The sequence below is a fragment of the Physeter macrocephalus genome, chromosome 10, assembly GCF_002837175.3.
Source record: "Physeter macrocephalus isolate SW-GA chromosome 10, ASM283717v5, whole genome shotgun sequence".
Lineage (NCBI taxonomy): Eukaryota > Metazoa > Chordata > Mammalia > Artiodactyla > Physeteridae > Physeter > Physeter macrocephalus.
Genome location: NC_041223.1, coordinates 22,615,708 through 22,632,258, shown reverse-complemented (window position 1 = coordinate 22,632,258; position 16,551 = coordinate 22,615,708). Strand labels below are relative to the sequence as shown.

The following is a 16,551-nucleotide window of genomic DNA, read 5'->3' as shown; positions in this document are numbered from 1 at the left end:
GCCTGCAATTTAAGTTCAGCGTGGTTCATATATTTCTTATTGACTGTTGTTTGTTATGAGACAGAGGAACTTCATCTGCATTGTTCACTTTTGAATCGTGACTTATAGTTTTGTAGAAGAATAATTGTAAAACATCATAAAATAATACCCATAAAAATGGTGTGTTGTAGAAAAATATTTTTTATAATTTAAGAAAATATTCCTTTCAGGCAAAATCACCTATATGCAAACTATTAACATCACTTTACAAGCAAATATTAACTTTTATTAAAATTTCAATAAACTTCTTTTGATTTGGCGCATTTTGCATAGGGAGGCTAGCAGTTTTACTTAGAACAGTACCATGCTGGCTGGGTGGTCCTTCAGAAAAATGCCTGATGTCTTACTCATCCCCCAAATGGAAAGTTAGCCAATTATATTGGAGAAGAAAATCATTTTGATTTCCTTGAGTAGAGATTTTACTCAGATTATCTTAGCAAATAATTTTCAGAAAAGATCTGTTATCCAGATATCTCCTACTTAATTCATTATTAAAGAATCAAAAAATCTAAAGTTTCTCACCTTTTTTGGATTGAGATTTGATGCCAAAATGGCGTATAGCCTTCCCACCATATACCCTTCCCTGGGAAAATGATATATGTGTTTCTAAAGCTTTGTATTTATATTGGAATCCCAAATTGCCATTGTTTGAAATGTCCCTTTCAGTTTTTCTCTAAGATGGACCTCCTTAATGTCATTTCAATAATCACTGGGGCTCAGTCTGCCTAAGCATCAGTGTTATTTTGATGAAGGGGGGCGGTGACTGAACTATGCATGATACCTGGTACTGAACAAGAATAATATTATACCTATTATTATTGGAAAATAACTTCCTTAGATAACACCCTACAAAACTTCCCTACTTGCTGTTCTAAATGGGATCGTGAAAGGCATCTGTATGTTAGAATAATATTTCCCTTTCCCTCAAACAACAGTGCAAAGCTAAATGATCGAAGAGCATAGAAGCAATTTACAGACCTTTCGAATGATGGCTCAGCTCCCTCAGTAGTGAGTGAAACAGTTATGTGCAGCCTGAGTACTCTGACACTGTCCAGCGACAGAGAGGTTTGCCCCAGTTCAGCCCTCTCAGACACTGACCAACTTTTGTTCTTAGGTTGCACCTCCAACTGGAAACACGCTGCCCTGTTTGCTCCGTAGGCCACCCAGCCCACCCACTTTTGGTGGTTTGGCTTCCTCTCTGGCTTGCCTGCAGGTGTGACCTTATTCCCCCACCTATAACAAGTCACTCTCCCATTTTTCTGAAGTTTAAAAATAAAGCTGGCTGAAAGAAGACAGTAAGCAAGTAGATTTTTATATTCGCCTGGAAACTTATAATTTTGCAGCTTGGTGAACTTCATGAACTTCTTCCAGTGTGTTTTTGCTGCAGCCTTGTGATTGAGGTGGAGGCTCCCTCAGGGCAGAGGTGAAGCAGTTTAACCGTGGAGAAGTTGATTGAGTTGCCTGGATGTACATAACCGGCCAGAGGCTGTACAGCGTTACACCTACATCGCCTCGTCCCCGACCCAGTGCAATTTGAAATCAGATAAACATTTTGGCAATGGTGTGGCAAACCAAGGTTCAACCTCATTGCTCAATAGGTGTATTAATTTTATGAAAGTAATAGGTGATTTTTTTTCTTTTGTAAAGTAAGTTGGTAGGCATCAAGGACATACAAAAGCAGCTATATTAAGTAGAAAGGAGGTGATTTTTTTCCCTGATGTAACCACACTCTAAATCTTCACAATCTGTCACAGCTTGCTCTGTAATTCTAAGCCAGCAATATTCAAAATAGCACAATAAGTACTGTTAGCAAGATGTGGAAATTTCTTGAGCAGTCGGAATATATCCCAGAAGCCAGGATGTTTGCCGAGCATTAGCTCTACTTGCATTCAGCCTGCACTGGCTGATTTACGGCTCCAAAGTGGACAAATAACACAAACAAGCTGAGACTCATGAATACTCAAAAAGACCCTCTTGCCTCATAATATCTTGAGCTGTACGTCGGCATACTCCTTTCCTTGGGGAGCATCAGATGTCTTCTTGACTGTCCTGGAAGTTTCTTCCTAGTGGCGGGAGCAGTTGAAGCTCTGATGTGTGCGAGGCCCTAAGTTCATCACTCATACTAGGGTTTTAGAACCATAAGAGACATTTCTTTCAGCTGTGGAAACCAAGACTCAATGGCTAGTCAGTAGCCAGGGGCAGAACCCACTGTGATCCACTTGCAATATATCCCAAATATTCACACAACCATAGATTATTTCAAGAGAAAGGCAATTTAATCCCCTCTCATCTGGCACAAAGTAATCACTCACTAAATGCTAGCTGCTATTACAGTTGTTATTTTTATTTCTCTGCATCTCCAGAGAAGACGGGTTTATGACTTTTATATGTGTTTATATTGCTTATATTCACATTAAAAAAATACCTTGAAAGGTAAAATTTTAGATCTGGAAAGGATCTTGAGAAAGCTTCTGGTTCAGCTTCATAAGCTTACTGTTCTTGCTACAATGATTTTTTTATTGTTCTTGCTACAGTGTTTTTTTCCCCCACAGCAATAACAATTTTTTTTTTATCAGATAGACCTTGTGATTTAGCTAGAAAGGAGTTGGACTAGAAGAAATCTTTTTAAAGTTCAACTTTAGAGTTTACTGAAAATATCTTGAGATAATCTATTTCTTTCTCTCCCTCTCTCACACACTTCTCTAATATATTTTACTTGAGATCTATGTGCAAAGTTAACATTATATAAATATTTTGAAACGTAATTAATTCCAATGATGGATTAACTTAAGGCAGTTAACATATTTAAACAACCTATTTATGTATAAAATGGAAAGTTTTAACGAAAAAACATTAAAAAAATCTATATTATGTAATTGTTACATCAGCTCTTTCTTATTACTAAGATGTTTACATGGAAAAGTATTCTGTAAAGGGGCAAAATTATGCCAGTTGCATCTATAATTTGCTTTGCTCCAAACCTTGACTGTTTAAACTGCTTCCATTATGTGTACAAACCTGAGTGTTTTTTGGTTTTTTTTTTTATGTCTTCAAATTAAAGGCTCATTTGGAAAATTTGAGCTAAGATATATACACTTACTCAGCTACTACCGTCTTCTTCCCAATATAGTCTCCCAACTTATTAGGAGGGCAAGTTTGTAAAAGCAAAACTAGGGCTTCCCTGGTGGCGCAGTGGTTGAGAGTCCTCCTGCCGATACAGGGGACACGGGTTCGCGCCCCAGTCTGGGAGAATCCCACATGCCGCGGAGCGGCTGGGCCCGTGAGCCATGGCCGCTGAGACTGCGCATCCGGAGCCTGTGCTCCGCAGAGGGAGAGGCCACAGCAGTGAGAGGCCCGCGTACCGCAAAAAAAAAAAAGCAAAACTAGTTCTAGCTATTAATTTCAGAGACTTTACCTGCACCCACGTAACGGGGACCTTTTAATCCTACCTTCCCTCTGACCAACCTCTGATGAACATATGTAAAGATATGTAAAAGAAAACTGAAAATGAATGGAAGTAGGGCCCCAGAAAATGGAATAAATGAATGAATGAATAAATGAATGAATGAACAAACTGAAATATGGCTAACATGCTCTGCTCTTAAATAACAACCACAGTCACAACAGTAAAAATGAATATGATTTCAGCATCTCACTTTGAACCAAGTACAGTCCTAGTACTTTACATGGACATCTCATTAGCTGCATTCATGTGCTGAAGAAGTTAGTCATACGCTATTTAGCCAGTAATGACATCATTGCCTTCATGGGTATTAGAACTATAATTAGCTTTTATTAGGCTAAGACGTTCTCGACTTATGTTGGTAATATTTAGCAATACTTTTCTGGTTAATGCTGACATAAACCAGTTTTGCCCTGCAATGCTGCCTAGATAGTCCGTATGGAAAGGTTTTCTGTGACATTCTCAAGTAAAATGAACATTAGGTGAGTGTTGATTTTTTTATAGTTCCCTCAGTTTCTTTTTTAGGGGTAATAATACATCAAAGTAAGACAGGTCTTCGATAAATGCTACATTGGTCACTTTGCTGCCTTTTTATCTTACCCATCAACAGTTAGGCTTTGATTCACTGAATCCTTGTAGAATTAATCTTCCTTTACCACTGTTAACTGCTTTTTTCTTTCCACAAACAAGCTGCCAGGATGGTTTGCTGTCTTTTGTCTCTCTTCTTGTCATCCGTCAGCCCTTTGGGTTAGGCTGCTGTGATTCTTTTGTTCACTGGTAATTTTGTGTTGTTTATGTGTACAAGGGTGAGGTTTTAAAAAATGTCTGCTAAATACAAATCTGATTATTTTACTTTCCCCTAATTAAGACCTTTTTATTTTCCCTACTGCTTTTATTATATTTAAAAAAGAAATTTTTTAGCATTGCTTGCAAAATCCTGTAGAATCTAATCTCTGCCTATCTTGCCATCTTTATCTCATGTTTCTCCCCACTTTGCACACTCTGCTTCAGCTAAACTCAACTCTTAAGTTACTGGAAGAATCCCTGCTCTCTCTCACCCACAAGCCTTTGCAACCTGCTGACCCTACTGCACAGAACACTCTTTTCTTTTTCTCCTCTGCTTCCCTTCTTCACTGGCCCACTTCTCTGCTGCATATTCGGGTCTCAGTTTCTTTCTCATCTGTTAGGAATGGCTCTGTTTCTACGAAATCTAAACGCTGGTTATTGCACTCATCTACCTGCTCCATTAGAGCAATTTTCACATTGTATTATCACAGCCTACTTAGTTATCTGTATTTGTAGCAATCTCTACATTCCATAGCGTCAGGGATTATATCTTGCCCACAGCTGTATCCCCAGTGCCCAGCACAGTGCCAGGCACATAGATGCTTAATAAGTATTTACTGAGTGAATGGTTATGGGGGGATGGTGAGAGATGAGTTAGAAAGGGTGAGCAGGACAAATACGGAGCGCTATATGTGTCATTCAAAGAAGCTTGTCTTGTTGGATTTCAGAGAAGATTTCAAGTTAGAGAAAACATTTTATTTTTTTAGTTTTTTTTTTCAATTCTTCTTTCTCATTTTGTTTTTATTTGTGTTTAAATTAGAAACAGTGAAAGAATGCTAGCTACAGGGTGTAATATATTTTTTAATTTTATTTTTAATTAGTTATCTATTTTATACATATGAGTGTATATATGTCAATTCCAATCTCCCAATTCATGCCACTCCCCACCCCGCTTTCCCCCCTTGGTGTCCATACGTTTGTTCTCTACGTTTGTGTCTCTATTTCTGCCTTGAAAACCGGTTCACCTGTACCATTTTTCTCGATCCCACATATATGTGTTAATATACATTTGTTTTTCTCTTGCTGACTTACTTCACTCTGTATGACAGTCTCTAGTTCCATCCACATGGCTACAAATGACCCAGTTTCATTCTTTTTTATGGCTGAGTAATATTCCAGTGTATATATATATATATATATATATATATATATATATATATATATATATATCACATCTTTATCCATTCGTCTGTCAGTGGACATTTAGGTTGCTTCCATGACCTGGCTATCGTAAATAGTGCTGCAGTGAACACTGGGGTGCATGTGTCTTTTTGAATTATAGTTTTCTCTGAGAAAACATTTTTGTACTTGCATTTGCATTTTCACAGATATTTCTTGTAGTGATGGGGAGGATGAATTGGAGGTGACAAGACTATTGACAAAAAGACTAGTTACTGAGCTTTTCTCCAGGAGAGAAAAGACAAGAAACTTAAACTAAGTAGCCATAGGAATGAGAGAAGGGGATAAATGAAAAACCATGAATAAAATCATATATGGTCATGGCCCTTGACAAAGTTTTTTTTTTGTGTGTGTGTGGTACGCGGGCCTCTCACTGTTGTGGCCTCTCCGGTTGCGGAGCACAGGCTCCGCCCCTGCATCGGCGGGCAGATTCTCAACCACTGCGCCACCAGGGAAGCCCGACAAACTATTTTAAGGTGTGTGGAAGAAGGAAGAGAGAAGGGATATTCAGAGTCCTAGCTTGGATGATTTTCTTACAACACTTATAACATGTATAAGTGGTTTGAAGAAAGATGTTTGGATTGAGGGATCTACGAGATATCCAAGTGGAGATGTTGAGTAGACATTCTCGAGTGTGGGTGTGGTGTGCACTAGAACATGTATGTCGTCAGCATTTGGACATAATGGAGGCCGATGTTTAGATGAGATCACCCAGAGAGAATGAACGTGGGGGAGAAGAGCTGAAGAGAGAGGAGAGCCCCATAAAGGAGTGGCTTGGGGCAGACTTGGTTTTAAGGATCAGAAATCCATAATGCAGGATCAACAGAAGTGGCACAGTAGGTATAAGAGTTTTGTCATAGAATCCAAGGAGAAGCCACAAAGAACAGCTCCTCCGTTGATGACTGGACATGGCATGTCTAGAATTAAAGTCTCCGCTCTTCAAAGTTCTGGTTTTCTCTCATCTCTCTGTTCTTACATTTCTTCTCTTGCTCTTTTCTCCGTCTGCCCATCAGTGTCTTTGTTTGCAAGTGGCCAAGGAAGCTGCTACCTTTGAGTTTATATAACTTTGTCATTCTGTTGTTCATCGTTTTCTGAATAAATTATCTGTGCCTCTAACTTCAAAGAGAGGGAATCTGACTGAGTAGCCAAGCCCATGATTTGGTTCCCTCCAGGTCAGGGGTCCTCCCCTGGGGTCATGGGACAAATACAACTGCCAGAGAAGTAGGAGAGGCAGATCTTCCTGGGAGCAGGTGCATGCATGGAGATTGTGAATAGCTTCTGAAGTATGTTGTTACTTAAAGGAGTGCTTTTCAGATTTTAATGTGCTTGCAAATCACCAGAAAATCTTGTTAAAATACAGATTTTGTTTAGAAGGTCTGGGTCATTCCACTTGTCTAACCAGCTCCCAGCTGATGCTGGTGCTACTGGTCTGAGGCCCATACTTTGAATTGCAAGGATTGTAAAGGCCAGTAGAGCAGAGTGAGCTCAGGGAGGGCAGAGAGAAAGGCAGGAGGAGAACAAGAAGACGGTAGGAACCGAGTGGAGAGACTCAGAACCAGGGAGTGTTCAGAGGCATCAAATGTTACAGAGCATGAGTGAGATCAAATTGGAAGCCTCTTTAGTATAAATAATCTGCCTGATTTTGAGAATTCTTTCAACAGTGCTCAGAAGTCTATGCATTAGAGAGCAAGAAGGTCCATGGCTAGATTAATACAGAGTTAGGGGTTTACAGTGCAGGAAAGGAGGGGATAAGAGACTTGAATGTATTAACCAGAAGGTAGATTAAGTGATAGGCCAGGCAGCTGTAGACTGTTTCAAATTGTGCATCGCCTTTAGATTGTTGTTGTTTTTTTTTTTTAACAGCTGGAGAAAAACTCGACCATTCCTTAAGAGAGAATAGTTTCCCATGAGAATGTGTGTGGGTGTGTGTGCAAATGCATGCATGTGTGCTTGTGTGTTTAATCCTCTTGCAAGGGATATATATCCACATAACAAGCTGACTCTAGAAGGATTTACAACAGTTCACTTGTTTGGATCTCCCAAAAGTATTACCTTTTGCAGTTACATATGGAATGTTCTCATGCCAAGGTGATTATGGAAAGACGGGATTCAAAGTTTAAGCATTAACAATATTACAGAAGACAGAAATGTGTTTGAGGGTGTGGTGCATATGGATCTCTTTGGAGCTTCAAAAAATTGTCAAGCTTAATGGTGCCTCACCAAGAAACCTTCATTTCACCTTTTTGTTAGTTTTCTAGCAAGGCCAGACTTAATTGAACTCATTCGAGTAGAGTGGTACACTTTTGAACTAAGGCCTGAGTCATTGCGGTACCTTCATATTCATGGTGCTTCCAAAGAACATTTTGAGATTGAAACATCACAGAGGGAAATCAGACAATTTTCTGGTTAACCCTGGGGAAGCCAGTGTTTTAGGAGGAGTTTGAGAGCAAACAGATATCCTTCCTTGGCTGCTGAGAGTTCTAGCAGGAGAATGGAATGGCCAACGTAACCTTGGTGAAAGAGTGACTTTCCCCTGGACGGCAATGCTGTCTTTGAGTGCAGAGCTTGAAGAGGAGTGGTGAGGGAGTGCGGGGCTGCTTGCCAAGTCTGTCACATTAACAGAAACGCAGATGTCACAGCCAGATTGCCTTCAGATTCCTTGCCATCCTGAAAAAATATGCATAGAGGCCTGAAATCACTTAAATTTAAATACTTACTTTGATGAAGTCATTCAGTTCTGTGTATTATCAGTCATTTAACACATGCCAGCATCTAAAGTATTATTTATATTTTACATTTCAATGATGTTATATCTGGCAGCATTTCACTTGATCTGGAGAAATGGTGTGTGGCTGTCCTGGCTTGGTAATGATTAAGGCATCAGGCTGATCCTGGAGCTCTCAGTTGCTGCCCTTAGGCTTAATCTTCAGAAACCACCAAGGCTACTAAATATTTTAAACCTTTTTAAGCAACTCATTGATTAGAATTTAATAGATTCACGTAGGTAATTCAAACAGTGACTTTGAATAGATGCAAACTGAACAGGCAACTGAAAGGAAATTTTCTGGAGATAGTTTTTTCACTGGCCAGATTTTACAGCAGATTTATTAATGGCAGTTTTACACACATTCAAATAAAAAAAAAAAGATTTAAGTGCATTCATTTCTTCACCACTTAACACAGTATAGGAAAATCAGTTATTTTGTCTACAGATCTGGGTTGAAAGCCGCTAAAATTGATCTCTTTCTATTTATCTCTTAGGATCTGATACTCCTGTCTTAGATTTTAAAGCACATAGTATTTGATTTATAGAGACGTACTTACAGCAAAGGTGGAGTAAGAATCCAAAATCTCAGATTTTAAAAAAATGAGATAATGATTCCATTAAATCTAAATCTAAGTGTTCTTTATAAATTGAGATAGCCTTTGGCATAACTGGGAGGTTTTCCATTTCAGATTTGCATTTCTTTGAAGAATAAAGTTTTGTGAAAATATGCAGAAGTAAATTATTACTCAACATTGCAAGCATAGGCAAGAACCAAGGGTGGAATTTGGTTTGTTTGTCTAGATTACCGGAAAACTGCTTTTATAAATTATGAGTGTGAATATGTTATTATATCTGTCTTTGAGAACAACTTGAGCCAGATGTTTTGAGTTGGCTCGCTTTTAGAAAATGTTAACTCTGGTTTTACCAAGCCCTCATTCAGTGGCTACTTCAGTAGCCATCTTTTTAAGTAGCCCCGCCTTTCAGAGAGAACAAATTAATTTCTTCATGAACTGGCTCACTGTGTAGGAATCAATTAGCAGTGACATTTGATTGCTCCAAGTGGACAAATCCAAAGCACTAGATTTTAGACTCTCTAACATTCTTTACTAGAAGATTTTAGACTCTCTAACATTCTTTACTAGAATATTTCAAAATTAGTTTCTTAAAATATATCAATTTTAGGGTGATTACACTAAGTTTAAGTGTAAACATATGTTTACACTTAATTTCATATGTTTAACTATGAAATAGCCCATTAAAAAGCATTGTCTCTTAAAACAAGACTTGGGCTCATCACTTTGCTGTGTCTTTTGTTTAATCTTGGCAACTTTTTTCCTCCTCTAGAAAAACATTAAACTTATATTCAAAAGAGCTGGTTTGAACCTTGGTCCTGCTATCAATTAGATATGTAACTTTGGACAAGTTATATAATCTATAATAGTCTTATTCATGTCATCTGAAGAGGGAGGAGGTACTAACTCCCAGGGTTGTTATGATGCCAAGTGAGATAATCTATGTGAAAGCCCTTTACTGTGATCAATAATTATAATGAACACGATGACGTTTCATCCAATTAAGATAATCGCTATTTGATAGCATTATCTCTAAATGCGGTTTAGCTACTGCAGATGAGAATCACATAGAAGGATGCTTTAAGTGCTTTTTAAGTGATTATTATGGGTGTCTTCTCTTTCTCTTTTCTATCACAATGAGTGCCTAAGGCAAAAAGCGATTCTGTTAAGGTGGGGTGCTACTTTTTCTCTCTTAAATTATTGATGCACAGATTTTGTTATAGTAATGATTAATAATAGCCAACATTTAAATAGTGCTAACTCTGTGGCCAGTACAGTTTCCAGGACCTTCCAGTATTAATCTATCTAGTCCTCCCTATAACCATGGGTGGTGGGCACTTTTATTACCACCAGTATAAAGTGGTGAAGCTGAGGTACAGAGAAATTAATTTATTCAAGACTACATGGTCAATGTGGTCAGTCAGATTGACTTGTTTTTATACCTTTCATTAGCTCTAGGGAAGAATTTGGCAAAAATAATGTATCATGATAAAGACAACAATGACGTTAGTTGGGTCTTGGATGTAGGGGATAACATCTCATTTTGGAAAAATGATGCTGCGGGCATGCATGTTGGAATGACACAGAGACTGTATCTTATTTTCCTTTCTTTTTTTCTTTTATAATCTCCAGTGCCTTTCACTGGATACATTACTGTTAATCTACTAGGATTAGTTCACTCTCCTGAGCCCAAGGTACAGTAATAGAAAGCTAAATGTGTCAGAGAGGCAGGCCCCGCTCATCTCAGTCTCTTGCTGTGAGTGAAACCATTGGAAGAAAGAGCCCCGAAACCCCATCCAAAGAGATATCCCAGACCTTATGCACTCAGCCTTTTTTTGGACTTAGACTTTGGTTGACTTCGTTTCATATACTGTACTTAGTCATTCTTTAATTTAGGTGTGTTTTCTTTCATTCAAGTGACTCATTTATTTGTTCATAAATTTAACAAATTTTATCAAAGGTCTCCCATGTGGCAGGGGTGCTGTGAGGTCCTGAGGGGTAAGATGGTGACTATGACAGTACATACCCTCTGCTTGTTGAGCCTAGACAATAGTGGGAGAATCAGACAATAAACAAAATAATCTCACACATGGAATTAACCCAGCTGCTCTGAATCATGCTACCAGGAGAGGGGCACAGTGCTCCAGGGATGGACAAGAGAAGGCATTTGGCTAACACTTGATGATCATAGATTGTTTTCTCTGTCTATCCTCAGCCCTGTAAAAGATGTTGGAGACTTAGGGAGAAAGAGCCAGAAGGAGGGCAAGTTAGAAAGAATGGTTGGCGAGCAGAGTTGGCAAAGCAAACCCCTGCATAACGCAAGGTGGCCACAGGGAAAGGAAAAAAAGAAAAACCTAACGAGCAGCATAACACATCTAAATCCTTGAATATATCACTGCATCATAGAAGAATAAGTAATACTTGTACTAACTACCGTTTTCAAGAAAAGTCATTGCATATTCATTCTACTCAACTCAGTAAAAGAGGGAAGAACACAGTAAGTTGAGAGTGAGTTCCATTAACATGGTAGAAGTCTTTTGCTGTTAGAAAGTGTATGTGTCAAGTTTTATGACAGTTTATTTATCCAGAAGGTTGGATAAATGACATTGCTGCCTACATTTGTACAAATGTTTAAAAGCAACATGGGTATTAATTTCAAAAGCATCACTAAATAGAAAGACAGTAGGCCTTGGTTTCTGGATCCAGCTGATGACCAGGCCCTGGATAAATACTACTTGAGAAATAATTGATTGCTTTACTTTTCTTCCTACCTCGTATTATCATCTATCATTGCATTATTGTTTGTTTATCTTTGGGTCCAAAACTGAAGTGTAAGAATCATTCAGACAGAGACTTTGTCTTTCCTGTTCATTGGTATATACTATTTAGAATAGTGCCTGACGTGTAGCAGGCACTCAATAAATATTCACTGAATGAATGAATAAATAAGATAATCGCACAGGTATATAATTACCAACTAAAATAAACAAGCGGGAGAAGTGAAAGTATTTTTCAAAACTATAAGTACTGGGCTTCCCTGCTGGCGCAGTGGTTAAGAATCCGCCTGCCAGTGCAGGGGACACAGGTTCGAGCCCTGGTCCGGGAAGATCCCACATACCACGGAGCAACTAAGGCCGTGAGCCACAACTACTGAGCCTGCGCTCTGGAACCCTCGAGCCACAACTACTGAGCCTGCGAGCCACAACTACTGAAGCCTGTGCGCCTGGACCCCGTGCTCCACAACAAGAGAAGCCACCGCAATGAGAAGCCCGTGCACCACAGTGAAGAGTAGCCCCCACTCACTGCAACTAGAGAAAGCCCGCATGCAGCAATGAAGACCCAACGCAGCCAAAAATAAAATAAATAAATTTTTAAAAAAAACAAAACTATAAGTGCTTCACACATACAAGGTGATGCTGTTTATTTGAATTTTAGAAAAAAATACAATCTGCCAGAAGATAACTTGTTAAATTTTTTGTACCGGTAGCTAGCTTTCTCTTTAAACATTTATTTCCTAACTGTTTCTCTTCCATGGTTTGTAATATTGTTCTACATTTATGGTTCTATAAGATCCCCTCCACCCCAGCTCAGATAGCCTGTAGAGTAGAGATTCTTAATCTGAGTCAGTGTACCTTTGTGAAATCCAGTGTTGCCTCCTGAGGCCTCATGTACTCCCTGAAATTGTATGCCAAGGGCAGTGGCCCCTGTACACTTTACTGGAGGGAGTTCCCCTGACTTTTGTCAGATTCTCAGCATTTATGAGCCCCCAGTCTAAAAAATCAGTGCTCTAAAATTTTGTATTTTTCTTTTACTTTTTGTCGCTCTTTTGGTTTTTCTTTTTCTTCTTGAGATGGTTTCATTTTCCTTTTAATGTTGATGATTATGTTTTGGTATTTTAAAATGTTTACTGTTTGCTTGTCCCCACTGTGTGGTACTCTTGGGTAATTACACTCCTCTGATTCCAGCCTTTCTCTCTGTCTCTCTTTTGTCTGGCCCGCAGCCTGGGGATGTGCCAACTGCAGGGTTGTCCTCTCCAACCCTTCTGGGACCTTTACTTCTCCGTGCTACCCTAACGACTACCCCAACAGCCAGGCTTGCATGTGGACCCTCCGAGCCCCCGCGGGCTATATCATTCAGATAACGTTTAATGACTTCGACATTGAAGAAGCTCCCAATTGCATTTATGACTCATTATCCCTTGATAATGGAGGGAGCCAGACTAAATTTTGTGGAGCAACTGCCAAAGGCCTATCATTTAATTCAAGTGCGAATGAGATGCATGTGTCCTTTTCAAGTGACTTTAGCATCCAGAAGAAAGGTTTCAATGCCAGCTACATCAGAGGTATGTAAACCAAAGGCAGCGCCAACCTTCTGGTTTCATTTAGCATGTTCTACAATAAACACGAGGACCAGAAGACAGTTATGCTCTTTTATGTGAATGTGAATGATTAGGATTAGAATTTAAGTGCAAGAATCTGTTAGCGTTCTCTGAACGTTCTCATTAGTGATATAGTTACCAGATCCAAAATCTGGTTACAGTAGAGCTGAATTCTTTTCTATTGTTTATATACAGAACATTTAAAGGCTGCTTGAAAGACCCTGTAGATATCCCACAGCTAATAATTGAATCTGTAATTCTAACATCTCTCCATCAAACATTTAAAACATTCTTATTTAGAAATCCTTTTATTTTAGGCTTTTAAGATGTTGCCCTTTTCAGGAACTAGGGGGACAAATGTAGGAAATAAACATATAAATTAAAATGTAAAAAGAGCTATGTATAACTGAAGCTAATAAACAGCAGAGCCTGAGGAAAGCCCCTTGAAAATGGCTAACTGAAGGAAAGAAATATATTTTTATCAGACATATTTCCCGAGTTCTGGCATATCAGAACATTTAAATAATCTCATTCTCTCCAAGCCAGTCTTTCCTTAAGGAAAACTCAAGCTTTGAGACTGTGAGATTTAGTTATAATTTTTTTTTTTTCCTTCTGAGCTGCTTAAGTAGGTGTTATGTATCAAAAAAAGAAACAAAAGAGAAAGGCACCACTCTGACCATTATTATTACAAATTGTGTTTTTGGTTTCAGCTTTATTTACTGTTTGTGACTGACATTAGATATATGTGTGGTTAATTGAAACACGCATGCTTTAAGTTTTCAAATAACGTTTTAAGGTTATAAAATACTGTAGGAAATTTGAAAATTAAAAAAGAAAAGCAAATTAGAATTACCTGTACATCTACCACGCAGCCATAACCACTAATAAAATGTTGATGGACATATTTCCTTCCAGCCTTCTTATTTTAACAATGCATGTAGGATACTGGGTTCATATTGTATAAGTATCCCTTTGGGTAAGTAGACCTATAAACTGCTTTATATATAAGAAGTAGACTAAAATATCATCATTCTATTAGATTCCATCATGAATTTTTGACTAGAATATTTATATTAAAATGATGTTATTACTATAGAGCTATTCTTGGTATGTATTAAGATATATTCAAACTAGTATTCATATGAAGCCAGTATTGAACAGTACTTTTGGGGAGAGCTATTTCTCTCTCAAATCAGTACATAATGTTTCACAATATCTATAATATTAGCACAGAGCTAAATCCATTGTGTTACTTAATAATTTTACATATGTCACAGAAGGACTAGGCTAAAGCATTTTTATTTTGAATTTGTCATGCACATTAATTATAGTAATCTATATTAGTAATCAGCAATAGCTGTATATCGACTATGACACAGATGCTGCTCCAGCGCTCTGAGGGTATTAACTTACTCAGTTCTTATTGCCCACCTGTATAATAGGTGCCCTTCCCTTTGTTTTATAGACAAGGGAGCTAAAGTAGAGTGGCACGCCCAAGGTCACAGGGCACAGTGTGGGAGAGCTGGGCAGGGAGCTCCACTGTCTGCCCTTTAACCACTGCTCTTTACTGTCCCTCAGAAACCAGCTCACATGCCCAGACGTAAAAGAAATATAGCTTAAAATGCCATTTTTGTTTGTTTTTTTACCTGACTCCCTCTCCTCAGTGGAATTGTCCTCGCCTTTGATCCTCAAATAGCCTGGTGATGGGGAAGGCAAGTAGGATATGGGGTGTCTGAAGGGAAAGGGTAGCACAGGAATGTTTGGGAAGGGTGAAAGTTAATGAAAAATGGAACTATTATGTTTAGAAATTATTTGAAAAGAAACATAGTTTTGAAAATCATAATGTATAAACAGAACTTTCTTGAAACCAGTAGGTTCTTTAATTCCCACCCCCCTCAGATCAGGGATTTAAAAAAAGAAAAAACCTGTCACCTTGGCAGCTAAAACTGGAAGGTTTAGGTGTGAGAGCCAACCGTGATTAGGGTTAAAATGGGTGGGGTTTCTTACGGTTATTGGTATAAGGTACTGGGTTGGTGAAAGAGAGTGGTGGACAGAGAAGGAGGAGAGTGTGGGACAAAGGGTGGGTAAAAGCCAATTAGTAGAGAGTGTGGAGGGGTTGGCTGTATCAGACACTTTGCATCTCATTAGTCCATGTCTGACCTTAACAGGCTTTATCTGTTACTGTGTTTTGTCCTAGTTGCCGTGTCCTTAAGGAATCAAAAGGTCATTTTACCCCAGATGCTAGACACTTACCAGGTATCTCTTGCAAAAAGTGTCTCTATTCCAGAGCTCAGAGCTTTCACACTCTGCTTTGAAGCAACCAAAATTGGCAAGGAAGACAACGAATGGACAGCTTTCTCCTACTCAGATGCATCCTTCACACAATTGCTCAGTTTTGGAAAGACCAAGAATGGCTACTTTCTATCTATTTCTGGCTCAAAATGCTTACTAAACAGTGCGTTACCTGTAAAAGATAAGGAAGATATTTTCACAGAAAGCTTTGAGCAGCTCTGCATCATTTGGAATAATTCTTTGGGATATGTTGGTGTAAATTTCAAAAGAAACTATGGGTCAGTTTCATGTGATTCTACCATTAGTAAAGTTATTCCTGGAAATGGGAAATTATTGCTGGGCTCCAATCAAAATGAAATTGCCTCTCTAAAAGGGGACATTTATAACTTTCGGCTTTGGAATTTTGCCATGAATTCCAAAATCCTCTTCAACCTCAGCTGCAATGTGAAAGGGAATGTGGTAGACTGGCAAAATGACTTTTGGAATATCCCAACCCTAGCTCTGAAAGCTGAAAGCAACCTCAGCTGTGGTAAGTCTGTGGCATAGTCACTCTTTTTTTTTTTTCCATTGTTCTATGAATATGTTTGTCAACAAGAAATTATATAGACACACATATATGTGTGATTACCAGCAGACATATTCAATCAAAGCTTTAGTCCTACCATTTTTAAGTTTTTCCTGTATCATAAAATGTCACATGGTTTATACCTAATATAAACAATTGTGTATAATTATTGTGTCTCATATAGAAATGTTAACCCCAGGACTAAAACAAAAGAAATTAATAAGTTACTGTTTTTAATCATGAAGATGATACAGTGAAAAGCTGACCTTTGTCATCCTAGAATGAAATTTCCAGAGCATTACTTAAACAACCACCACCTAAAAGAATGGTATTTACTTAGCCAATATTAAAGATTGTCCATTTTATGGAAAATCTTGATAATCAGGAATTATCAATTTTCTTTAACTTTTTTCTCCATTTATTTGAAAATGAGCATTTGTTGCTTGTTAA

The 16,551-nt window shown here is 38.3% G+C and overlaps 1 protein-coding gene across 4 annotated transcripts in view; it reads left to right on the top strand.

Annotated features, from left to right (window-relative positions):
- The window catches only part of ADGRG6 (adhesion G protein-coupled receptor G6), a 136,481-nt gene that overhangs the window by 48,938 nt on the left and 70,992 nt on the right, over positions 1-16,551 (top strand). For all 4 annotated transcript variants that reach the window (XM_024122445.3, XM_028494376.2, XM_028494374.2 and 1 more), the window contains exons 3-4: positions 12,867-13,208; positions 15,442-16,065. In XM_024122445.3, coding sequence (XP_023978213.1) covers positions 12,867-13,208; positions 15,442-16,065 — 966 coding nt within the window. The remainder of the gene's footprint in view (positions 1-12,866; positions 13,209-15,441; positions 16,066-16,551) is intronic.